Source organism: Sorex fumeus, unplaced genomic scaffold, assembly GCF_029834395.1.
Source record: "Sorex fumeus unplaced genomic scaffold, SorFum_2.1 ptg000044l, whole genome shotgun sequence".
In the NCBI taxonomy this organism is placed as follows: Eukaryota; Metazoa; Chordata; class Mammalia; order Eulipotyphla; family Soricidae; genus Sorex; species Sorex fumeus.
Genome location: NW_026606101.1, coordinates 61966397 through 61992827, shown reverse-complemented (window position 1 = coordinate 61992827; position 26431 = coordinate 61966397). Strand labels below are relative to the sequence as shown.

At 55.4% G+C, this 26431-nt stretch overlaps 1 protein-coding gene across 1 annotated transcript in view; it reads left to right on the top strand.

Moving 5' to 3' along the window:
- XXYLT1 (xyloside xylosyltransferase 1) overlaps positions 1–26431 on the top strand; it is an 87804-nt gene that overhangs the window by 4263 nt on the left and 57110 nt on the right. Inside the window, exon 2 of the mRNA XM_056121340.1 lies at positions 11667–11814. Coding sequence (XP_055977315.1) covers positions 11667–11814 — 148 coding nt within the window. The remainder of the gene's footprint in view (positions 1–11666; positions 11815–26431) is intronic.

Below are 26431 nucleotides of genomic sequence, written 5' to 3'. Positions count from 1 at the left end.
GCCCCTCTCAGAGAGCACGGCAAGCTACCGAGAGTATCTCGCCCGCACGGCAGAGCCTGGCAAGCTACCCGTGATGTATTCGATATGCCAAACACAGTAAAAACAAGTCTCACAATGGAGAAGTTACTGGGCCCGCTTGAGCAAATCGATGAACAACGGGAGGACAGTGACAGACAGTGATAACATTATGGCTAATACTTAAACAAAAGCAAATTTCATGTCCAGAACTCAAAAGTGATGTGAAGAATCAGCATTATAAAGTTTCTCCCTTCTATTTATTTATTTATTTATTTATATTTTCACTTTCCCTTCACTTTCCCTTACTTCTTTTTTCTTTCTTGTTTTTTTTTTTTTAAATTTTTATTAGTGAGACACCATGAGGTACAGTTGTAGACTTACAAATTTTTGTGCTTGGGTTTCAGTTATACAATGATCAATTACCCATCCCTCCACCAGTGCCCATTTCCCACCACCACGGATCCCAGTATCCCTCCCACCCCCCATCCCCCCTATCCCACCCTGCCTCTGGCAGGGCATTCCCTTTTGTTCTCTCTCTCTCTCTCTCCTATTGGGTGTTGTGGTTTGCAAAAGAGGCAATGGGTGGCAATCATGTCTGGTCTATAGTCTGCTTTCAGCATGCTTCTCCCATCCTGGAAGGATCCTCCAAACACCCTTTATTTGGTGCTCCCTTCTCTATCTGAGCTGCCTTTTCCCCTAGCAGTGTGGCTGGCCTCCAAGCCATGGAGCAAAATTCCTGGTACTAATCTCGGCCACTCTTGGGTGTTAGTCTCCTATTTTGTTACTTTATGTTCCCCAGATGAATATAATCTTTCAGATGACATAGACATATGTCATATGTCTATTATGACATAGACATAATCTTTCTATGTCTATCCCTTTCTTTCTGAGTCATTTCGCTTAACATGATACTTTCCATGTAGCACCACTTATATGTAAATTTCATGACTTCCTCTTTTCTAACAGCTACATAGTACTCCATCGTGTAAATGTACCAAAGTTTCTTTAACCAGTCATCTGTTCTTGGGCACTCAGGTTTTTTCCATATTCTGGCTATTGTAGAGTGCTGCAATGAACAAACAAGTGCAGATGTCACTTTGTACATTTTTGTTTCTCTGGCATATATTCCCAGGAGTGGTATTACTGGGTCAAATGGGAGCTCAATTGCTAATTTTTTGAGAATCATCCATACTGTTTTCCAAAAGGGCTGAACCAGTTGGCATTCCCACCAGCAATCAAGGAGGGTCCCTTTCTAGACACATCCGCGACAGACGGGCTGGGCATTCTTAAGGTGGGCTTCTGGCGGTTGTGGATGACCCAGCCTGCGTTGGTCGCCAGGTCTCCAAGCTTCGTCCGGGGGTAGGATCAAGATCCACCTCACAGTGGCCCCTGAGGGTCCCTAGTGCCCAAAGAGAAGCCCTGATCTGCTGTGGCTTCGCAGATGTAGCCACACACCGGGCTCCTGGCTGCTAACTGCTGGGACCACCTACACCCCAGGCAGAGCCTGGAGCACCCGCTGTGACTCGGCACTGATGCCTCTGTACCTTTTTCCCTCTCCCTCCCGGGGTGCCCAGCCACGCACTCATAGGCATCCTGGCCTGGGTACTCATCCTACTCCCACCCTCTTGGAAAGACCTTCCTGGACCTCGCGTAAGCTGCCCTGGCTTCTCTCCTCCCGACATCCTGCCATTTCCTTCCTAGCCTTGGTTCAGTTCTTCATCCCTGCATCTGACAGATGGTGTGAATGAGGGTCCCAGGGGCGTTGGGACTGGCCACACCCCTTCTTGGGAAGCGGTAGAAGGAGACGGGGTGATAGAGGACAGGGAGACAGGGCAGGGACATGGGGAGTTCACCTGGCGGCAGGGCTGATGGCTCTTTGCATCAGTGGGCAGGAGGGCCCACAGGAGATGAGGGATTCCTGGGACCCCTGGCAATGAGCAACGCCACGGGTGAAGTGTGCGTGCTGGTGGCCCTTGCCACTAGAACGTCATTTCCATGAGGCAGGAGCACGACTCGCCCCACTCATCTACCAAGGGTTTGAGCAACCCCATAAAGGCGGTTCCTGTTTCCGGTCTGAGTGGACAGTGAGATCCATGGGGAGCCGAGGGGTAGGGCCCGGGTTGTTCACCGCAGGACACCCCGAGGAGGCAGTGAGGCTGCGCCCCAGGTGCCACCCTGTCCTGACTCTCTTGCTGTGTGGTGCCCCCTGTGCCAGAAACAACGGGCGTGACCCCTCGGTGGAGGGTGTGGGCATGCAACAGCAGCTGTGAGGCAGAAAGAAAAGGTTGAAACATAAAAACAAATAAAAGGGCAGATTGTGTTAGTCATGGCAGGGCCAAGGCGGAACCCCCAGTTCACCCATCAGGTTTTTGGGGGGCAGGACATGAGGCTAGTGGCACATGCATGGTTAGAGACAGCACAGAGGAAAATGGTGGTGTCCTTGTCCCCGTCGGATTTGTTCTCAGCACAGGGCCTGACTCAGTTTACTTCTGGGAGACCTGGGAAGGTCCCAGGGGAGACCGGGGGACCTGGGAGACCAGGGGATCGACCTCCAATTCAGCTGCAGCCCTCAGAGCATGTCCAGGTGCCCTCGGCAGCATATAAAAAGCTGGGTGGGCTTCCAGGAGGAGGGTGCGGAAAGGACCCTGTTTGCTCTCTGGTTCCTAGGGTGCCAGACACAGTTGAGTGATATGGGGGTCTGAGTGCGCAGGCTTGGGTGGGAGAGGCCTTCTGGAAGGCTGGCTGGTACCCAACTGCGTGGACTTCATGCAAGCCCGCGCAGGCCAGCCCCACAGCTGTGGTCCTTAGTCCTTGGCCAGCCACGTTTCTCTGGGAACATTGGTCGTGGGGCCGTGGGGTCCCAGGATGTAGGGGTGTCTTGGGGACTGAGCTCTGGGGCACATCATAGCTGTGCCGCGTGTAAGGCAAAGCCAAGGACAAGCTGGGGCCATGCAGAGGTGCCTGGCTCTGGAATGCACCAGGATGCGGAGACCTGGACAGGTGAAGTGCTGCAGGGTCTGGTTCCCATCTTAAAGCACCACCTGTGTGTGTAGTGGATGGCTGGCTGGCTGGATGGCTGGCTGGCTGGATGGATGGGTGTGTGGATGGATTTCTGCATTTCTGGCTTTGGGTCTACAACCGGCTATGCTCAGGGCTTACTCCTGGCCCTGTACTCAGGGAGCACACCTGGTGGTTCCCGGGGGCAATATGGGATACTAAATATCAAATTGGAGGTGGCCACAGGCAAGGCAAGCGCCCAGCCCTCCGTACTGTCACTGCGGGCCCTGTGGGTTCTTTTCTTGCCAGGAGCGCTGGAGGGAGCTCCGGACCCGCCAGGCGAGGAGGAGGAGGAGAAGGAGCGGGGGTGGAGGAGCAGCTACGGGAGTAATCCACGCCGGGCCGCTGGGCCGCCCCGGAGCCGGATGGCCCTCGCGGGGAAGCTTGTCCTCCTCCCGCCCCCGCGTCTGCGCCCGCTGCGTGCTCCGGCCGGAGTGCAGCGCCCCGCGCGGCCGCTGGGAGGCGCCGCCGCATCGCGTTTGCCGGGCGCAGGTGCGGGAAGGGAAGGAGGGGGGCGGGGTTGTCGGAAACCTTGACCCGAAGGCGGCGGGCGTGAGCGGCCCTGGCGGCCTGCAGCTCCTTCCTGCGCCCCCCGTGGACCTGCGTGGACGAGGCCCTTTGGAGAAGGTGTCCGAGAGCCATTGGGGCGGAGGGCGCAGGGGGACCCCCGGAGGCCTGGGGGTGGGGTGGGCACGCCGGGCCCTCCCAGCCCCCTCCCTGCACGGTGGTCGCCGCGAGGCTCCCGGGGCGCGTCCTTTCCGCGTTTCTCGAGCCCTTCCGCTGCAAAAGGGGAACCGAGGCCGGCGGCGCCCCGCTTACCCAAACACCCCGTGCACCTCCCCGTTTCTCGACACCGGCAAGTTGGGCAAGTGACCCGTGTCCGGGAGTGGCCCCGGACCCCTAGCGCTTAGGTGCGGTTGGGGTGGCCCGGTTTGGGTGGAGAGAGGCTGCCGGAGAGCTCATGGGTGGGGGTGGTGGGGGGTCACCGTGCCAGCAGCAGTCCCGGGACAGAGGGCCGCGCCTGGGGCTCCCGACCCTCGCCTGGGGCGGGGAGGGGGTTCTCCTCACCCACCCCCATGGCAAGCCTGCGTCCCCGCCCGCTTACAGGTGCCGCCCGCTTACAGGTGCCGGCTCTGCTGCCTAGCCAGGCCTACAGCTGGCACCGAGCCTGCAGTTCACTTAATGTGATTTAAATTCCAACCATTTGTTTTCTTTATTGGGGTAATTACTGCTAAGTGATCCTCCTGCTGTGGGACGGAGAGTCCCGGGGGCTGGCCCGGTGCTCTGCTGGGGCCCAGAGCTGCCTGCACCTTCCCTCTCCCCTCCTCCTCCCCCCTCCTCCCCCTCCTCCCCCTCTTCCTCCTCCTCCTCCTCCTCCTCCTTCATTCTCTCCCTCCTCCCTCTTATCTTTCACTGCCCCCTCCTCTCTGCCCTGCCCTCTCCCCTTCCCTCCCTTTCTCCCTCTCCCCTCTCTCCCCCTGCCTCTTCCTCCACTCCAAACCTCTGTCCTCCCAGCCCCCAGTCTGTCCAGAGAGGCCTCCACCCTGGGTGCAGTGGCATTTGGTGACATTTGGGGACAGGGCCTGTGTGACACCCCTCTGGGCGGCTGCTGGAGGGCAGGGAGGGGATCCCTGCCGATTCTCTTCCAGGCAGCGGAGCAAGCTGGCCCAGAGTCTCCTGCTGGGTTTCTTGTGGGGGAGGGGTGTGTCTTGGTCCCTTCAGGGGAATCCCACTGGGCGCACAAGATTCCCACAGTTCCGGAGGCTGGACTGGGCAGCATGGATGGTTCTGGAAATGGCTCTTCATGTTCCAGACTGCAGCTTCTTGCTGAGGCCGCACCAGGACCACAGGATTCAGGGAAGCTCTCGGGGACTCTGGATTATGGGGGACACCTGTGCAGATGCAGACCAGGATGTCCTTAGTTCTCTGCTGCTGTCTCCTGTGATCTCGGACACCCCCCCGCCCTCGCCCCCTCACACATACACAATAAAGCATAGACTAGGGCCCCTCAGCACGGGGCGGGGGCTCTTGGCCCCCTGTCCACTCTCCCTGCCTCCAGGAGGGTGCCCAGGCCCTTTCCGTTCCTTGGCCCTGTGCACCGGGCTTCACCATCCCCAGCTCTGGCCTCTGGGTGGACGTGATGCTGGTGCCCAGGGCTGGGGCACTGTCTGCCATGTGTTGCTCGGGCCTCTGACGTGCCAGCCCAGTGGGGATAGGCCGCTGGGAATCCTGAGATGGGCATGTTCCAGCTGCCCAACCAGCACTGGGCTCTGAGCGTCAAAACTGGGTCCCCCATCCCAGGGGGCGCGAGGATCAGCTTGGGCCCTAACAGACAGTGGTGACGCGCTTCCTCAGAAGCTCGGACCCCTCCTCTGCCCCCTGCCAGCCCCACTTGAGCCGTGTCTATGGGTACGAGCCAGGCCTGCCTTGGGGTCTGGGGTGCCCACGTGGGGTGGCGTTACTCACCCACCTGCCCCGCGGCAAACGTCTCGCAACACACTTGCTTCTGGCAGCTCCTGGATCTCCTTGCAGACCCTCTCGGGACTCTTCCTAAGCGAGGCTTCTCGTCCTCCATCACCCCAACCCCACAGATCGCCGGGAGACTCTAGCAGGAGCAGGCAGTGGCCAGGCGCTGGCGTTTTGGGGTCTCCTCCTAGCTCTGCACTCAGGGCTTGTTTCTGGTGGGGCTCAGAGAAGCGTGATGCAGGGCTAGGGGTTGAGCCCAGCTTGGCCGTGTGCAGGGCTGGCGCCCTGCCCGCTGTGCTCTCTGCCCCCTGGGCTGATTTTGTTCCTTTACGTCGGGCTCTCCAGTACGCCTGGCTGCTGGCCTGCCCTTGGTCCTTGTGCTGTGGCGCTGCTTGGGCCGGCAGTGCTTGGGGGCCACAGGGGCATGCTGGGAGGGGCACAAGGTGTTGGGGGTCCAGCGCAGGGCCTGTGGGCCAGCCTCCAGCACTGTCCCTGGCCCGGCCTGTCCTCTCCAGTGAAGACCCTCCTTGCCTTCTGGCTCAGCACTATTGCCGAAAATGTTGACTCATGCTTTTTAGTATTTTTTTTTGTATGTTAAACACTTGAGAAGCACGAAACATGCACATGTTCAGAAAACACCTAGCGGTCGCTTGTGTTCCGATGACACAAGTTGGTGCTGACATCCCACTGCATTTGTTTCAGATTAAAAATAAAGAAGAAAATAGGACACCAGGAAAACAATCCCTGCCGACTTCCTTCCCTCCTCCCCCGCTTCCAGGCTGCCCAGCACTGCACACGGGAAGCCAGTGTGTTCTGTGGTGCTGCACTGTCACCAGATACATGTGCCCATAAAAAATGCGTCAATGCGTATTTCTTTTTTTTTTTGTGGTGGTGGCGGGGAGTTCTTCCAAGTGGTGTTTAGAAGGTTCGGGCCCTCGTCAGCATTTCTTGGCCTGAGGATGTGGTTTTGCTCGGGCCCTGCGGTACTGGGGAGATCCAGGTCACCCAGCGGTCCTGGGGCCTTCAGGGCCACTCCCAGTGATACTTGGGGTGGGTGGGGGCGCATAGTACCGGGAATCGAACACCGACCTCTGGGGTCTCCCCATCTCCACTACTTGTATCTTGGTGCTTTGTGTAGTTTTGACCTAAGTACTATCCGTGCTCTTTGCTGTCCTCGGGACTCAGCTCCTGCCTACTCAGTTCTCCCCTGGGCCCTTGGCGGCACCGTAGACCCTCAGTGTGCAGATGTCCCACCAGGCGCTGGCCGGTCGCTGCCTGTGGCCCCCGCTGGACCCTGTGAGTTTCTCAGCTCCCCACGGAACGGGCGCGTCTCCCCAGCTCCTCATGCCCGGCCGAGGCCCCTTCCCAGCCACTCATCCGAGCCCTTGGGGGAACCTGTTTTGGGCTCCTACAACCTTGGGGCCACGTTGGCACTAGGACAGGAGGGCCAGAGGAGTGTCCCTTGGCGCCAGGGGCCCCTTGACCGACTGTCAAGGGTGGGCAGGAGGGTGTCTCATGCCGAAGCTGGGCTGGCCTTTACTCCAGAGCGCAAAGGTGCCATGGGGGCAGGGCCTGACCTTGGGGCACTCCCCACTGCACATTCTGGGGAGGGAGGGTCTCCTGCCCTCAGTTTCCCTGTCAGTGAAGTGGTCCCCGCCTTTCTGGATGTGCTGCCAAGCCTCAGGTCGGCCGCAGGTCCAGGAGGGTAGTGGGGAAGGGCTGCTCTGCAGGAAGCCTGGCACCCCAGTGACCTGAATGTCCCCTCTGTGGAATGGTCTGTGCTTTCACCTTACTAAAGGAACAACCCCAACTCCCCGGGCTCAGGTGTAGGCAGATAGAGACTCATCTCTCTCCACCATCACACAGTTCCCAGGAGCTGAGATCTGGAGACCGCAGGGGAGGAGGCCCGGAAGCTGGGCCTCAGGGCTGGAGAGAGGACTTGGGGGAGGGGGGCTGAGGCACTGGCCACATGTGCAGCACCCTGTACGGTCCCCTGAACCTGGCCAGGGGTGATCCCTGAGCACAACCAGGTGTGGCTGGCCAGTCGGGGTGGGAGAATGAAGGAAGGGAGGGAGGGACGCAGGGAGGGTGACAAAAGAAACTGGCCTGCATACACAGTGGAGCCCTACTCAGCTGAGGAAAAATGAGATCTTGCCTTTTGCTGCGAGTTAGGTGGGGTAGGAGGGTCACGTCAAGGGAAATAACATCAGAGGGAGGATGACAAGGGCTAGAGACACAGAAAGAATTAGGGCAAGGGACGGGACAGTGGCGAATGAAAAGAAACCCTTGGATTCCAAGAACAGAACCAAGCTCAGCCAGACGGGGAGGAGAGAAAGGCCGGGGCGGTGGGCTCCGCTCATACTCGGTGACTTTGTCCACCAAATGCACAAACGCGGATGTGGCTGTAACCACGCTCTCTCAACAACGCGATGCGTGTTTCAGTGAACGCTCAAGGGGGAGGAGTGCCAGAGAGGGAGCCGGAGCTGCTGCTCGAGGATGCTGGGGGGCTGAGGACTCCCCAAAGGCACGGCTGCTCTGGGGCACCAGTCAGGGCGCCTTCCATCTCCTGGTTGGTCGGGTGGCGGTGGGGGGTGCGGGCAGTGGGACAGGTGGTAAAACCATCCCAGGCTTGGGGTCAGTTCACTCTGGAAGCTTCGAAGAGAGTAAATGGCTAAAATGGCCGATTATAGGATGGTGGGGACAGCACTTGCTTGCATGGGAGTATGGGTTCTTGGGGGCTGGGACCCCATTTCCCCTGACTGCTTTCTGCGTAAATTCCCCCGGAACCATGTCCCATGTCAAGTCAGTAGTGGGCGGTGAGGGAGCCGAGTCCGGGAAGGCCGGATCACTGAGCTCGGTGGGGCTCAGGGAACCATCTGGGGTACCAGGAATAGAGCCCGGGTCAGCCGTGAGCAAGCCAGCTCACTCTGCTCTCTTTTTGGTTCTGACTGTTAGCAGTTTTGGCTTTTTTTGCGTGGGCGATGCTCAGGGGTTACTCCTGGCTCTGCACTCAGGAATTATTCCTAATGTTGCTTGAAGGTCCACATGGGATGCTGGGAATCCAACCCGGGGTCGGCTACGTGCAAGGCAAACACCCTTTGCCTTGCTATCGCTATGTGCTATCGCTCCGGCCCCTGCCAGCAATTTTCAATCTTGTGTTGTGGTCTTGACACAAGGTGCTGAGGCCCAGGGGTGCTGGATGGATGATGGGGAGGCCACCAGGGCCACACCTGGGGGTTCTTGGAGGTGTATGTGATGCTGGGCCTTGCCCATGCAAAGCATATGCTCTTTCTGGTGAGTCTGCCTCTGGTTTGATATTTTGGTTTGTGTTCTGTCCGTAGGGTCAATTGCTTTGGCTCTCTTGGCTGGCCAGTGGCCTTCCAGATGGGCAGCAGTGTGTTCTTGAACATTCTAGCATGTTCAGTGTAGCCCTCCCCACAGAGCCCGGAGTGGGAGGATTTGTCCAGGAGGAGAAGGGCGCAGGGGCTGGCATTTTCCGTGCCCCCTCTTGCCTCTCCCTTTCCTTACGCTTTCCTTCATTCTGGCCTTGCTGCCCTGAGCCAGGCCCCAGGCCAGGGCTCTGGGCTGCAGATGGGTGCTGGGCTCGCCTAACTTGCACACTGTATTGGGGAGCAGCCCCGGTGCTGTGGGGGGGTGGTGATTACACCCAGACGTGGTGCTGGGGAGCAGGTGTGCAGACCTGGTCTGAGAGCTGGCACCAGGAGCCTGGGGGAGGGGGAGGGGAGGTTCGTATTCACATGGATGGGCTGCGTCTGTGCTTTGCTTCTTGCTGCATAAAATATGTTTCGTGGAACATGTTAATTTATCTGAGTGGATTTGTGCTATGAAATATTCAGGGAGCCGGTTTCACCCTGCAGCGCTGGGAGCGCTGTACTGAGTACAGCTTGTCCTCATCAATCTATTCATGCTGCCGGGATGCAGGGCTCCTGGGGAACCTTGGGGAGAGACGGGGTCCAGGTAGGGAAGAAGAACCAGCTGCTCCGGCAGCCCTGGTGGGGCTGTGGCGGGCCCGGCCGTGTGCTCGTGCGCGTGTGTGCATGCCTGTGTGTGTGCATGCATGCATGTTTGCATGTCTGTGTATGCACAGGTGTGTTCTTGTATAGCATGAGTGTGCACGGGTGTGCATGCATTTGTGTTATGTGCACACACGTGCGTATATAATGCATGCATGCACGCACGTGCGTACACACGTGTGTTCCCTGCTCATGTGTGTCTTGTGTGTGTGCATGTGTGTTTGCCTATACTTTACCCTGCCTTGATTCCCTGGTCAGAAGCTTGCTTTCTGAGAACCCCTGCTCCCGGCTTCCTGTCAAAAACCAGCTTTCCATGGTGCTTGGAAATGCCACACAGTTCAGAGGTGATCGCTGGCCCCTGAGCGAGGCGTCTGGGGCACTCGGGTCCAGGGTGCAGTGGGGCGCAAGCGAGGCACCCTGCACTTGGGGGAGCAGTGTCACCCCCACCATATCTGGGGTCCAGGAAACTCAGGACCTTGCCCAGGTACACTGCAACCTATCACACCATCTCGGTGACTGTCCTGGGTGACGTCAGACCCAGGCCACATCCTGTCCCATCGGTGGGGGGTGGGGACCCTAATCCTGACAGGGGGCTGGGGAGGTTGGGGGTGGGTTGTGTGGGACCTGGGAGTGTGCCTGAGCATGGCTGGGGGCTGGTGGGGGCCATGGAGGGAAGAGCGGGGCCAAGGAGACAGGACAGGGGGCATGGCACGGCCAGTCATTCTGCCCAGCTGGGAGGGCCGGCCATGAGCAAGGGTCTCTCAGATCCGATAGGAGCATGCAGTACTGAAGGCAGGTGGGGGTGGGGGAGGGATGAATTGCCTTTTCAGGGCCTGGTTTGGGGAGGGGTTGCTGTTGAGCTTGTTGTGTCTGCAACCAGAAGGCTGGGGCGGGGCGGGAAGCCATGGAATTTGGAGCCAGGGGGCCTGATCTGGGCTCCCCATCTCAGGCTGAGAGCTCCCCAAGAAGAAAAGTCAGGCTAGGGCTGGACACGGGGCTTGGTGGTGGACACTTGCTTGCCTCTGGGAGCGCCATGTTCAGTCTCCAGCACTGCATGGTTTCCTGTGCACTGCCAGGAAAACCCCGGAGCACCAAGCTAGGAGTATTGCTGCCGAGAGCAACCCTCAGCACCCCCGGGTACAGCCCCATCCCTCCCCGTCCCGCGCCCTGAAAGAATAGGTCAGAGCAAGAAGCGACCAGAGAAAGGGTAAAAGAAGGAAGTAAATCGGATGGGAAATGTCAGCTAATTTGCGCCCCTGTCTTCTCTCCCTTTTTTCCTTCCTTTGGTTTTTTGGGCCACACCTAGGAGAACTTCTTGGGAGGCTGGCATTCATCAGTGTGTATTACTGTGTATCAGAGTGTAATAGTAACGTGTGTGTCAGTGTGTGAATCAGTGCGTACTAACGTGTGTATGTGAGCATGTGCATCAGCATGTATGTTTTAGCGTGTGTATCAGTGTGTGAATCACTGTATGTACCAATGTGTTATCAGTGTGTATTAGTGTGTGTATCTGTGTATCAGTGTGTGATAGCAATAGAGTATGTATCTGTGCATGTATCAGTATGTAATAATGTATCAGTGTGTACCAGCAATAGTGTATCAGAGTGTGTCAGTGTGCTATCAGTGTGTAATTGTGTATCAGTGTGTAACAGTGTCTCAGAGTGTTTCAGCATATAATAGTGTATCAGAGTGTATTAGTATGTTTCAGTGTGTAATAGTGTATCGGAGGCATTAGTGCCTGTGTGTGTGTGTGTGTGTGTGTGTGTGTCTAGGAGGTTACCCCTCAGTGAAGAGTTAGTTTCCAGCCACACTCAGTGTTTCCTGTCATTTTCATGCCGTGGGACTGAGGGTTGTCCAGTGCCTGGTGCTTCTGAGTATCTGCGGCACTGGAGCCTGGTTTTGAGTTTCAGGCCCATCTGCTTGCAGCTGAGCGGCAGGACACATCTCCCCGCCCCGCCCTGCTCCCCTTTGCTGCCAGTGTTTCAGCTCTCGCGGGGGTCTCCCCCTGCAGCCCCACCCCAGCCCTGGGCGTTTGTCCTCTCAGACTCCTGCGCACTGTGCCTTCATGCCCGCCTCTTCGCGTCCACACAGGTGCTGTTCCACGACGTGGCGGTGCTGACGGACAAGCTGTTCCCCGTGGTGGAGGCCATGCAGAAGCACTTCAGCGCTGGCTCCGGGACCTATTACAGCGACTCCATCTTCTTCCTCTCGGTGGCCATGCACCAGATCATGCCCAAAGGTAACCCCTGGCAGTGTCACTTGATTTCACTGGAGGGCCTTCCCCAGGAGTGTCCAGAAGGCCACGTGGTGCCAGGATGGGCCCTGTGGGAGTGTGACTTCCGTGTCTGAGTTCTGGACCCCGGGACAGCTGGGGCCTTGTATGGAGAGGGCAGAGCTCAGCTGAAGCTTGATGGAGAAGGTGGGGGTGGGGGTCCACGGGACCCATGATTGACACAGGTCCTGATGCTTCTCCTTCGCACCCCTGCACCTCAGAACTCAGATTGCTCATCTGTTAAGTGGCAGGTGGGCCCGCTGGCCTGTGAACCAGTGCCTGTGTGCAGAAAGGTTGGGAACCTCTGTCCTCGCACTGTCACTGCCGATCTCTGGTCCCAAATGCAGGTGTCGGTCCACAGAGGTTAGTAACAGGGTTGAAGAACACTGCTCTGAATCACCCTCTATCCAGAGGTGGGATCCTGTTCGCCCCGGTATGGTTTGGGGGATTTGAGCCACACAGGTGGTGCTCGGGGCTTACTCCTTGACTGTGCTCAGGAATCACTCCCGGTCAGCGACAGAACCCAGGTTGGCTGCATGCAAGGCAAGCACCTTAATCCCAGTACTGTTCAGTCCAGGGGGCCACACATGGTCCCCTGAGCCCCAGCAGGAGTGCTCCCTGGGCCCCACCAGGAGTGCTCCCTGAGCTCTGCTGGGTATGGCCACCAAACCAGAACAGAAATATTTCATGACCCAGAAGTCTGCGTCTCCAAATAGCTGTTACTTTTAAAAAAAAGTTTTTTTTTTCAGTTAAATTGTTTTTGTCTTCAGGCCCCTCCTGGCAGTGCTCAGGGCTTCCTTCTGGCTCTGAGCTCAGGGAGCACTCCTGGCGGAGCTTTGGGAACCCCCTGGGGTGCCGGGGACCCAGCCCAGGTCAGCCCTCCCACGCTGCTCTTGCTCTGGCCTGGCTCTTCCCCTCCGGGATCCAGTGGCAGCCCTGCTCTGTCACGCCCAGGAGCCTGCCTCTCTCGCGAGCCTCCTGCGAGCCTCCTGGGAGCCTCCTGCGTCTCTCCCCCTGACGCTCCCTGCCATTGTGTGCAGGGTCTGCTGGTGCCTGGCGTTTCTCCGGGAGCCCCTCTGGAGATGCAGGACCCCCGCCTGAATCTTTTCTAGGGCTCTTTCACCACATGGCACAGCACTGCCTGGCATTTCGCTTCCCCTCTGCCCTCAGGAGAGTTATCAGGAGTTCCCAAAGCGCAAGGGTCGGGGAATAAAAGGAGCAAGTCTAGGGATCCCCCTGGGGACAGGCTGGGGGTCGACTGACACATGCAGCTATGGCCACGCCCTGGGCCGGGACGCTGCATTTCCTGCGTGTGCTGTGAGCTGGCCTGAATTTGCCCCCGTCTTTCCTTGAAGCCTTTTTCCTGTTCTCACCGGGAATGACCGCCTGGTGCTTTGGTCGATAGTGCGGTGGCAGCAGCCCTGTGGTTTTGGTGGCTTTGTTTCCTTCGCAGTGTTTTTTCCCACCTCTGCAGAGCCAGATGGAGCAGGGGCGGGTCCTGAGGCTTCTGGCCTGGCTAGGGTCAGGCCCAGAAATTCAGGTTCTGCCCGACACTGAAATCTCTCCTCCTCCTCTTTTTTTGTAGCGAAGGTCACCCTGCTGTCCCCAGATCACCTTGAAGGGACTCTCCCTCCCTCTTTCCACTTAAAAGTAACATTCATGATGAAAGGATATCTGAAAAAGGCATTAAAATTAAAAAAGCGAACCCTCGGCTGCCTCGTATACACCATCACTTATCAGTTCTTTAGCTTCCAGTATTTTCCCAGCGTGCGGCCTTCAAAGGAACCGGGAGCCACGTAGGAATCCCGCAGTATATTTCAAGCATTCTAAGTCTTTGCTGGAGGCATCAAAAACATGAAATCCAGCCTTTATTTAAACTCAGCCTGAAAGAGTTGGAAAGAGATGACACAAGCAAAGCTGCCTCACGGTGACTGCTGAATGTCACCTGTCACTGTTTTGGGTGTCTGCAGTACCTTTGAAAATTCTGCGAGTAGTTGCACCGAAGTTCCTTCACCGTGCCATTGCCCTGTTCTCAGTTTCCTTGCCACTTCTCCTTTCTTAGCCCCCTACCCTCACACGCTTTGCTATGATGGAGAGTGAAGAAGCACATTTCCACCATGTGTACACATGTGTCCGTGTACCCGACTTCCTTTATCCACTGTTCTTAGGCACTCGGGTTGTTTCCAGGTTCAGGCAGTTGCGAATAGTGCTACAACAAACCAGGAGCACAAACATCTTTTCTGAATAGAGGTTTTGGGCCCTTAGGGTAGATGCAAAGAAGTGACACTGCTGGACCATACGCATCAGAAACACAGTGAGATATAGTCGGACACTGGTGAGACTGGCACACATCACGGAGAACAAAAACGACCAGTGTTGGCATGGGCGTTAGGGGGAAAGGAGCCACAGTCACTGCTAGATGGGAATGCCGGCCGCTCTGGCCCTTCTGGAAAACAATACGGGCACATCTCAGAAAACTAGGAATCCAGCTTCCATATGCTACAACAGTTCCACTTCTCTGAAAATTAAAAGAAAGAAATGAAAAAAAATAACAAGGAAATCCTCAGTGAGCTAGGTTGTTGCTCGCAGGTCATCAGCATTCCAGGACAGCTCTGGGTTCCCTGAGGGGACCAACTAGGATGGGGTGGTGGGTGGGGACAGGTCACTTCCCATGTCTGTCCGCCGTGGAGCAGTGCTCTAGATCCCGTCTGCGGAGCGAGGATCAGAGGGGCATCGCCGTGGGCAGAACGGGCTGACTCTCGTCTGGTGAGAGACCTCTGCAGACTCAGAGTCCCTCTCCGCGCTCCGCTCACAACTTCGAGGACTTTGCTGCTGTATCCTGGGGGGGCTCCTCACCAGGAGGCGTTCCGGACAGTGGGAAGGACAGCAGTCTGTGCCCCCATGAAGCTGGGGGAGGCAATGCACGGACTGCCTGCTCCCCTCTTCTGGACCCCATGGCCCCCCGGAAGCTGTTTGCTTTGGTTCAATGACATGGGCTATAAAACCCACCCCTCCCCCAGGCCAGCACATGGCCTGGTCCATGACTGAGGTTTTCCGTGCAGGGAAGAAGAGTTGTTCCCCATGTAAGGCCAGACCTGCATACTTGCCTGGAAGTCCTGTCAGTGTCTGCCTTTGCCTCAGTTCTGTTTCTTTTCTTCCTGGGGGTGGGGTGATCCCAAGCAGTGCTCAGGAGATTCGAGGGCCCCACCAGCCACTGCCTGCTGAGCCACTCGTCTAGTGCAACAGCCCAAGGATGCATTGCTGCTCCGGTTCCATGGTGCTGGGGATACCCAAGCAAACACTGGGGCTTCCTTGGGGCCTTCAGAGCTGCACTTGGGAGTGCTGGGGGGGACCCTGTGGTGCTGGGAACCAAATCAGGATCAGGCTTGTCCCAGGCCTCTTCCCTAACCACCATACTATTTTCTTGGCCCTCGGTACCATTTCTTAAGCCCAGTTGACACTGCCTGGTGCCTGACCACCACTTTGGGTCAGTTACATAGAAATGGGGTATTCCTTATGGGTGAGCTGGGATGGGGAGTTGAAAATTGCTGGTCAGCTGCTTCTGGGCAAGACCCCTAAGTCCTGAGGACACACAGGAGGTTCCACATTCCCCAGGAGGTGATTGGTGCCCGTGTTCTGTGGGTCCCGGGGCCTGGGTGTTGGCCTCTTGTGAGGAAGACAGCATGAGGGAGGAGCGGATGCTCAGGAAGTGGCCCGAGTGAAAACATCTGGGGAAATGGCCAGCGGAGGTTATGAGCATGTGTGCTGTGGGTGCAGGCCGGCTGTTTGCTGGCTGCTCTCGGGAGTGTCGTGTGGCAGTGGAGTCCTAAGATTCTGAAGAGGACAGCTCAGCCAGCTTGTCACAAGCTGCTAAAAATAGTAACGAGCCAGTGCTCACTTCCTGCTAAGTTAATGCCAGCAGCTCCTGTCCACAGAGGACAGCCCTTGCCACGAGACTGAGTGCACAGAAACAGCCTCTGTCCTGGTGGGCCTTTGCTCTGGGCCTTCAAGCTTTTCAGGGTCCTTGGAAAGCCTTGGGGACTGGTCAGGGGTGCTGGCCACTCTTACCGTCATCGGGTCTGAAGTGCCACCCTGGGCCTGAGCCGTCTTGGATCGAATGTCCGGCCTGCTTTGGTTGGCTCTCTCTCCGCTGCCCCACCCCTTCGCTCTGGTGCTGCATAGCCTCTGGAATGTTCCTGGCCAGGCCTGGGCCTCCCGAGGCAGAACTGCTGGGACCAGGCCGTGACCCTTCTGGGACCCTTCCAGGCTGGTTCGTTTCCCCAAGGCCGTGGAGTTTCTTGCTGCTCCTGATATCCAGCCCTTGTGGCTCCTTTGCTGGCTCTTTGCCATCGGATGACCACCCTCTCCCCACCCCCTCCATCCCTACCTCCTCAGCCTATTTCGCTCTTCCTGTGTGATCCCCGACTCCCTGATCCCCAGCCCTGCCCATCAGAAGGGCACCCCTCCAGGTCAGGCTCTGAGTGTCAGCAAGGTGGCCCGCCTGGCCCTTTGGGGTGGGGAGTGGAGGGCGAGGAAACCCCCCTGGTGTCCTAAGTCAGGGGTCAATGATTTGAGGTGACTGAAGCTTCTGATGAAGCCAGACATGCCCAGGGGAGAGGGGCTAGGTGAGTTGGGGGATGTAAGGGCAGATCTCCCAGAGACCCACTGGCGTTCCCACGAGGGGACAAGACCCACACCCAGAAGGAATGTGCCCGTCTCCAGCTGCCTGTGCCCTGGGAAGGGAGCACAGGTCCAGCCAAGCTGACATTAGCTCAGGACTGACTTCTGTAACTTCTGGAGAGGCTGATGGGCAGCTGGGTGCTGTGGACAGTGGCTTCCCAGTAGCCTTGAATCCGGGGAGTCAGGAATAATCCTTGTTTGTAAGCATCTTCTCCCGTAATAAGGATTATCTGCTGCAGCCATTCATACCTAAAAGGTGAAATTTGGTAGCAAATGGTGCCTGGGAAGGGCTTAGCCTGGACCTGTGAGCTGATTGGGTGGCTTACCTCGGGGATCCTGCAAGCTGATTGGGTGGCAGACTGCAGGGCCCCTCCTTTTACAGACCTGACTAGGGCACTCTCACCCGTTTTGGTGACCACCAGGAGGGAAAGTCCTGATACTCTCTGGAGGGCGTCACCCCTACCACATTCTTTCCTTCCGTTAGTGAAAGCAAGACTCAAGTAAAGACTCACAAGAGGAGAGGGGCTGAGAAGGAAGAGTGTGGCATGGCTTGTCCGTCCCCCTGAATGTCCTTTCCCTCTGGCTAATCACGTCTCTGATTCTATCAATTACATGTTTCTTTCTATCCTCTCCCTGTCTGCTTTCTTTTGCTTTTACCCCCCGCTCCCCTGAGAGTTTTTCTGTCCCAGGACCTGAAGCTTGTGTAGGAGGTGGGGCTGGCCATGACTTCCCCATCACAGGCTCCATCTCTTGCTGTTTTCCAGTTTCAGATTCATGTTTTGTTTTGCGTGCACAGGCCTTACTCTGGCTCTGTGCACGGGGATCATTCCTGGCAAGACTGGGGGGACCATATGGAGTGCTGGGAGTGAACCCAAGCCAGCCGTCCCAGCCATTGTGCTGTCTCTCGTCCAGGTTTCACTCAGGTCTGCACTGCATCGCTGGAGTACTTGGAAATTGCTCTAGCAGAGCTTCACTGCATCATTCACTGCATCACTCATTCGTCTGGACTGTTTTCAGCTTCTGGTTATTATTCTGAATAAAGCTGCTATGACACTGATGCGAACACAACTTTTCAGTGGAATCAATGCACTAGTGCACAGTCCCCGGGTCTCATTGTAGGCGTGTGTTTCATTTGATGAGTAATTGCCAAGTGTTTTGTGAGCGGCTGTGCCACTTTACAGACCCAGCCACTGTGTGGGTTTTCCTGGTCTCTGAATGGAGGGTTCGCTTCCTCTCTGCCTCTGTTTTCTGACCTACCCACCGGGGATCAGAACTTGGGCTCTGATTTATTACCTTGCACGAAATTGCTGTTGGAAACGGACCCTCGCTGTGGGAGAGCACGTGGGGCTAGTCCCGAGAGGTCACGGACTGTCCACCCCCTTGTGCCAGGCAGCTGGGTCATGAGGCGGGTGCAGGCCAGGGAAGTGCTGTCCAGCATGTCTTCTAAAGGGCAAGGTGTGCGTGGCAGCACGATGCTCAGTTGCTGAGCAACCCCCGAGGGCCAGAGCCCCATCCAGACACCCAGGCCCGAGACTGGGCTTCGGCTGCCAAGACAGGCCCTCCTGCCACCTGATCTCCTGTTCCTGCCTGCAAGCAGTTCTGTCTGGAACTCAGAGGGGCCATCGGGCATGGGAGAGTGTGTGTGTGTGTGTGCATGAGTGCGTCACCTTCCAGCCACAGATCTGCACCAAATTTGCTTCAGAAAATGACAGTTTTAAGAACACTGTGTGAAGGGCAAATTCCAGGCTCTTCTAGAAACAAAAACAACTTGCCAGGCTTTGGGAAAGTGCCTTCCTTGCCCTCCCCCTTGCCCCCAGCCTGATCTGACTGCCATTTTCTCCTTCACTCCTCCCTTGGTGAGCTGTAGACTGGTGTCCCCATTTCAGTTACGGCCTCGGTTCCTGGGGCTCATCTGATGGTCCCTTGGTGACCTCAGACCTTCAGCCCAGCAGCCAGCTGCCTGGCCAGCCTCAGTGCATCAGGACAGGCAGAACGAGGGTCATGAGGACCAAGTAAGTGCCCCCCCAGCAAACGGCGCTGCAGACCAGTCCTGCGGGAAAGAGGCTGGAAGGGGTGTGAAGAGCATGTGTTCCGCCGTTGGCACCTTCGTCTACACATTCACACAGGTCCACACCCCCTGGGACTCACTCGTGCTTGTGGCTTAATTAACACCAATTGCAGTGCCAGAGTCAATGTGCTAAACTCTTTTTTTTTTTGGATCGGGAGGGCACACCCAGTGATGCACACAGGAGTCACTCCTGACACTGCTTGGGGAACTGTATAGGAAGCTGGAACTTGAACCCAGGCCAGCGGAGTGCACGGTCAACACCCTACCTGCTCTACTGTCACTCCAGCTCCAATGTGTAAATCCTTCAAGGGTCGCTTCATCTTTGTTCTTTGTGTTTCATAAAGTGAGATATTTATTTTGTTACGGTCACTGCTTTGTTCCCCCTTTCCCCCTGAGACTTTTCAAAGTTTTGAAGCGATATAATACATACCAGAGTCACATTGTCCAGTTTGAATGCAGCATAGCCTGGAGGAGCAGGTGTGGTGCTGATGTGAGTGGATAGGTGTTAGTTAGGAGTACAGGATGATACATCCGCATCCGTATCGCCTGCTGGAAGCTCACCGCTGAATGAATTCCAACTGCGCCAGACTGCTGGCTCCCCTGTACCTGGTTTTCTCATCCCTTTCCCTTTTGGGAGCCAGTAATTGGGTCTTACAGGCTAATCTTTGGTGTTTGATTTAGTTTATTTATTTATTTTTTTAATGTCCTGCATATGAGTGAGATCATGTGTGTGTTTCTCTGATTTCACTAAGCGTGATACCCTCTGGGCCCATCCAAATTGCTGCAAATGGCAGGGTTCATTTGAATTTTTTGGATTTTTTTGGTAGCTGAGAAATAGTTCTTGTGTGTGTTTATACCTCATCTTCTTTTCCCTGGGATGGTCTGTGGGCATGGACATTGTTTCCGACTCTTGGTTATTGTAAATAACGCTGCAGTAGAGACAGAAAGGCCTTAGTCTCTTTCAGTGAGTGTTTTTGACCTCTTTGGGTGAATACCCAGAAGTGGGGAAACCAGATAGTTTGGGATTTCTCTTTTGAATGTTTGGAGACAGCTTCTTAACTGTTCCCGTCATGGCCGGAGCCAGTGTACATTCCCACCAGGAGCGAGCACGGAGCTTCCCTTCTCTTACCCTTCTTTTAGCGGTTACCCAGGTAATAGCAGCAGTGGCAGGTGTGAGGCACCAGCTCATCGTTATTTGGACTTGGGAAATGCCATCTTGGCTCAGAAACCCGGGTCTCATCTTCACTCACCTCCTGCCCTTCACAGGGTCTGTCATGGGAGGGGCGTCTGCAGCCCCAGGGCGGTAAGCACAGCCATTTCCTGGGGGTTCCTATGGTCATGGGGGGGAAAAACAGGTAGCAGAGAACCCCTAGACCTGCTGTGGATCTGGGTTCTGCGAAAGTCACAGAAAGACGTGCCGGGAATGATTCTATCCAAAGACCTCAGGCGCCCTAGTTGGTGTTCCAGGCTCTTCTCTGAGAGGTGCTGAGCGGAACTGGAGCCACTGGCCACAGAACGGACGCTGTGCTTCATCCCACCTGATTCCACCTCTCTGTGCAGGGCCTTGGCTGCTGTCCCGGCCTGTGCCTCCCTGCTGCCGCCCATGCACTGCCACGCACTGTTCACGCTACCGATTCATTTCAATCTCCGGCAATGCAGCATCCGCCCGCCCCCTGCCCCCCCAGCATCTGGATGGTAGCACTGTAGCACTGTCCTACTGTTGTTCATCGATTTGCTTGAGCGGGCACCAGTAACATCTCCATCGTGAGACTTGTTACTGTGTTTAGCATATCGAATACATCACGGGGAGCACGGGGAGCTTGCCAGGCTTTGCCGTTCTGGTGGGATACACTTGGTTGCTTGCCGGGCTCTCCGAGAGGGGCAGAAGAATCAAACCTGGGTTGGCCACGTGCAAGGCAAATGCCCTACCTGCTATGCTATCACTCTGGCCCATGGGTGGTGACACAAACAAATAAGAAAATGATGATTTTTCTAAAAGCAAAAATCAGAATTAAGAGCCTGTGTTCTATGAAAGCAATGGTCAGTGGGAGGGACCCCGCCTCCTCAACGCCTCCCTGGGTCGGGGGCAGGGGAGCCCCTGGCTACTGGTAGGGACGCTGGGGGGATGGTGGCCATGGTGATGGTATGGATCAGAGTTGGCACGATGCTTTAAGACCCAGGCGTTTCTCAGTGACTCCTTAGAAATGGACTTAGGGGGGCTTTGTGAGAACACTGGCAGAGTTGATGACTATGCCAGTTGAGTGTGTGGGTGAGGTTCTCAGGGGGATGGACTCCCCACCAGAGCATTTGACAGTATCCATGACCAAGGTCAGAGCGATGTGCTCAAAGCACAAAGTTTATGGCTTAACAGGAGTTTTTATATGCATCATTTGATTTTTTTCCCAAGTAGTTTGGTTGGGTTACAGTCGCTATACCAGGAAACCTTCCCCCACTATAGATGCACGGGCAGTGGTTTGGGCAGTGCGGCCCTCACCACAGCCCAGCCTTAGGACTTTTTCTTTTTTCTTCTTGGCGTTTGGGCCACATCTAGGGTTGCTCTGGCTTTACCCCTGGCTCTCCCTTGGGGATCACTCCTGGCTGGGGACAATAATAGGTGTTGGGATCAAACCTGGCTCATGCAAGGCAAGTGCCTGATCCTCTGTGCCAGCACTCCAGACCCTAAATGTATATGATTCTGACCCTGAGATGTTTTTCCCATCCAGGAGGGCTGTCTCTTGGGGTCAGACCTTTGTCTTAGAGCTGCGTGCTTGCTGTCACCCCTATACTTAAAGCCAAACAGACCCTTGGAGACATTCGTGGAGCTCATATGCCTGGGAAGCAACTCATCACGGTGACTTTCTTTAGTCCGATCTACATCAGAGAGAGGGCTGCCTTATATTTTATTTATTATTTTCTCAGAGCAGCGTAAAGATAAAAGGTTAGTAACAAACAAGGACAAGTCTTTGAAGTGCTCAGTCAGAAAGGGAAGTTTAACTATTTCCTGGCGCTCGCCCAGCTTCAAGTGGTGGTTAGCCATGCCCAGGCCTGACCCGAGCCCAGAAGGTGCTTGCTCACCGGGAAGCCGTCCGGGCCACTCACGTCCAGCTGCAAATGAAGACGGCTGCCATCAGCTGCAACTCTACCTCTTTTCTACACTCAGCGCAATTAAAATCAAAGCCGCTCAGAGAAATCGTTTCCAGAGGCGGAAAGCCCGTTTTGTTTCACTACGTTCTCTGGCTGTTGCAACTCTTGAGTTAGGTCACTCCAATAAATGTCAGGGCGAGTTATGAGGAGGAGATTGCCTCTCGGAATGATTGACTGTCTCCTTATGGCTCCCCAGCCGTGCTGCAGCAGTAATTTGAAATTTCCTGGAAAAAAAATTAAAGTGTGTGTGTGTGTGTGTGTGTGTGTGTGTGTGTGTGTGTAAGAGAGCGTGGGGGCTAGGGAAGGAGAGGTGAGGATACAGTCACTGTAGAAGCTTGGGGGAGGCAGAAGCTTGATGCTGGCACTGAGACTTAGCAGCCAACTGCAGACCAGAGCTTAATAGGTGTGTGCTTGAGGACACACAGGATCTTCGGAGCAAGGGGGCGAGGGGGAGCGATCACTGGGGACTTTCTCTTGGCATCAGCAGCTTTGCAAACATGGCGGGGGTGGGGGCTGGGGGTTCCCTACGGGAGTAATGTGGCATGTACTTCCATCCAGAGACCAGTGTGCTCTCAGCGTTATTTTGTGGGTCGTGCTCCATGAGTGGTCTGCATCTGCGGATCTCCGTGGCACAAATCCAAACAGTGAAGAGTTCTCGGTGTGAGGGGTATGGTAGGGCCAATTCTGGAAGGTTCTGAAGGTGAGCTGGACACAGTCTGAGAAATAGCTCTGCCCTGATCACCAAACACTGGGCCCTGTTGCCCTTTTTTTTTTTTTTAATGGCTTTTTGGGTCACACCTGGAGATACTCCTGGCTCTGCATTCAGGAATTATTCCTGGTGGTGCTTGGAGAACTATATGGGGTGAGGGAGATTGAACCCAGGTCAGCTGTGTGCAATGAAAGCACACTGACCTCTGTATTATATCTCTAGCCCCTTTGCTGCCTTTCTTTTTTTAACCTTTTTTTTAGCCATACCTGGCGGTGCTCACAGCTTACTCCTGGCTCTCTGCTCAGGGATCACACACTTAGGGGGATCATTTGTAGTACCTGGGATTGAATCAAGGGTCTGTGCAAGCAAGGCCTTACCCTGGACTCTCTCCAGCCCCAGAGCCAACCTTTAGGAGAGGGAGCTCTGAGTGACGCCAGGTGGCCCTAGAGCGGGAATGTTCTGGTCGCAGCAGCTCAGAGTTTGAGGGTGAAGAGGACCATTGCAGGAAATCAAAGAGGTTATGGGTCTCAGGAAAAGGATCGAGGAGGGTGAGGAGAGCATCTGGGCTTGTGAGCATGGGAGGGCACAGGAGCCCTCCTTCAGGGGAGGTTGAGTCAGGGGTCACCTTCAGGCAGGAAGTTTCCCACTGGCTCAGGTCAGCTGAGGCAGGGCTCCCTGCACCCTGAGCCTCAGAGTGGAGTACTCGAGACTCACAGCTCCAAAGGCTTGAAATCCAAACGCTGATTTTTTATTAACCAGCAAAATTGACTTCATAACCCCTGGCCAGTGGAGCCTTCCCTTCATCAAAGTTTAAAAAATAAGAGCAGCACCCCCAGCAAACCCCCCTCAGCCCCGTGGACCCCAACTTTTCTTCCGGAGCAAGGCCCCAGCATCGACCGGAAGCCCCTCTCTGCTGACTTTCTCTCAATCCTCATGTTACTGGTTCTGGGGTGCAGGGGGGTTGTCTCCTCACCCACCCCAGGTCTCTGCAGATGCTCCCCAAGTGTCACGTTCCAGTAATCAGATTATCATGGTGGAACATTCCTCCACCGCTTTTTTCCAGAGATTCAGAGTGTCCCCAGGCCCTGATTGTCTTCCTGTTTCACACAGCAGAGAAGAATCAAGAAGAGTTTTCTCCAAACACCCCAGCACACTCCAGTCTTCCTTGCCTTTCCCATTTTTTGTGTTTTGATTACACCCAGTAGTGCTTAGGAACTATTCTTGATTCTGTGTTTGGGGGTCACCTCTGGCAGTGCCCATACATGTGGTATGTGTGTGTGTATTGGTGGGGGGTGAATTTGAACCCCAGCCTCCGTCATGGAAAGCCTGGCTCAACCCACTGAGCTATCTATCCAACCCCTTCTTTTTTTTTCTTTTTTTGGGGGGTTGGGTTGGGGCCACACTTGGCAGTGCTCAGGGGCTGTTCCTGGCTCTCTGCTTAGGAGTGACCCCTGGCAGTGCTCAGGGGACCACATGTGGTGCTGGGGATTCCAACCCAGGTTGACCACATGCAAGGCAAGTACCTCTCTTTCTATACTCCCTCTCTGGAGCTAGAGAGAATAGTGTGCCAGAGATAGACTGTGAACAGAAAGAAACAGAAGAGGGGAGGAGAGGAACAGGAGAGGAACATCAGAAAGTGCATCAGACTCACAGAGGAGGACACAGAGCATGGCTGGGTGTGGGGGTGCGCCCCTAAAGTCCGGGTGGCTAGAGAGAGCGATCCACTCGGGCCGGAGACTGGTCTTGGGGTCTGGTGTGGTATGGGTGGAGGAGGGTTGGACGGAGGCTCCCAGGAGCCAAGTGCTTCTGGACCAAGTGCTCTGGAAGGGGGATCGTACTGTGCTACACCACGGGAAGTGTGCGGGACTGAGTGTGAGAGCACGGTGGGTCCTGGAGGCCCTTTGGCATCTGTGGGAACCTGGATTCCGCACCAAGCGATGAATGAACCTTTTACAGCTGGCTGGAGACTCCCTCCACAGGAGGGACTTAAAGTCCTGGCCTGGGCGCAAGGTTCGGCCCAGGGGACCAGGACTGAGGCTCAAGCAGGTCCTGCAGCCCCCGGGGCTGTGATCCTGTGACCCTCAGAAGGCCTGAGGCTGGGGCTGCAGTACCGAGGGGAGGGCGCTTGCCTTGCACATGGCAGACCCACACCCCACACGGTCCCCCGAGCACTGCCAGGAGTAATTCCTGAGTGCAGAGCCAGGAGGAACCCCTGAGCATGACTGGGTGTGACCTCAAAATAAAACGAAAAAATAAAGCAAAGGAAGGGAGGTCTGAGGCTGGCAGAACTTCAGGTATGGGGGCCCCATCGTCCCCACCCCTCAAGGCAAACCTAAGTGAGGTGGCATGAGGTCCTTGGGGGGTGCCACAGGAGCTCTGGAGCTGGATTGCCCCGCCCACTGCCATCCCAGCTCTCTTGGAAATGTCATCATTTATGTAGCAGCAGACAATTCTGTTTGGGGCCTCACCAGCAGGGGGCACTTTGTGGTGCTCAAGAGGTCATTCCCAGCCATGGACAGGCAGTCTCGTGATCTGGGGATCAGCCCAGACATTCTGAATGACAAGCATTACACTCCCCTTTCAGCTGCCTCCCAAGTCCCAACAGAATCACACTTGGTGATGCTCAGGGCTTACTCCTATTGGTGCTTGGCGGATTGGATGAGGATAAGTGGTACCGGGAATTGAACCATGTTCACAGCGTTCTGTCTCTCCATCAGCGAGTTGCTCTTTTAGATTAAATTACTTTATCCTTCGGGGAGATTTTAGTGCAGGCACAATAGACGGTGCTTGGTAAAACCTTAAGGTTTAGGGGGTTGTCCTGGCAGCCCCACCCTAAGGCTTTAATCTGCTCTTTCAAGGAGAAGTGCTTGTTATTGTTAGGAAAAAAATAGATTTCACATAAAGGGATGAAAAATCCAAGGTCTTGTTGTTCTGTGTGGGTTTTTTTTTTTTTTCAATTTCCTTCCTGCCACCTCTGCCTTTTTGTATTACAATCTCCCCCTCTTGATGCTGAGAGCAGATCTTGGCTTCTTGCTAAGTTTCCAGGTGGGGGAGGTTCACGAACATCGAAAATCGCCAGGCAGGATGTTTCCTTCCCTGACAAACTGTGGGCCAGCTGGGGGCAAGGAAATGGCATCCTTTGGGCTGGAGGGGGCCCTGCAGCTGGTGCATGGTTGGCTGGTCTGGAGAGGGAGCTCAGAGCTTTTGGAGTGAGTCTGCATGCCCACCAGTCCTGAACGAGGAGGGACTGGCAGAGCCTCTGCAGCAGAGAAGTGGGTAGCATGTCCCTGGAGGCTGCCGTGGCATGAACTGGCACACAGGGAGCGCATGCTTCGTGCCAGTCACCTGCGTGCTGGCTTTACCAGCGCAGATGCCTGATGCCTACTGCACAACCTTCCTCACTGTACCCCCCACCCATGTCCCCATGAGAAAGTCGGGAGTATAGTTTTCCCATAATAACATGGTACTCAAAGTATGCCTCTCAGGTACAGTGAAGTTAATATACCTGTTTTTCAGACTGTGTTCAGAATATAGGGAAAAGAAATCTGTGTCACACTGTTCTCGCTAGCTTCCTGCTTCTCGGGATGCCAAGTAATAATAGCCTGTGACCCCCAGTTGTCTGAAATATTACAACTCCTTATTTACAGTTTTGAAGAGTTCAGCAGTAATCCCAGCAATTCCTTCCAGGCATCGCATGACCCCATGTTTATATACTCTACATAGCCCCACCCCTTAGCTGTTTCTTGTTGTCTGATTGGTTATTCCCTATGTAAATGAGGTTTTGAAACAGATGAATCTGTGGTTCCAAAAATCACCAATCACATTGCTTTGTTAGTGGCCAGCCAGATCACTTCCCAACAACTTGGCACATATATATTGCCTTTCACAGTAACAGCACCCTAAATTGGTTTACAACTTAGTCATGCAGCTAGTGAGAAGTTTTCCACAACTATCATCTTTTCATAATGAATGTTTGAATGGAA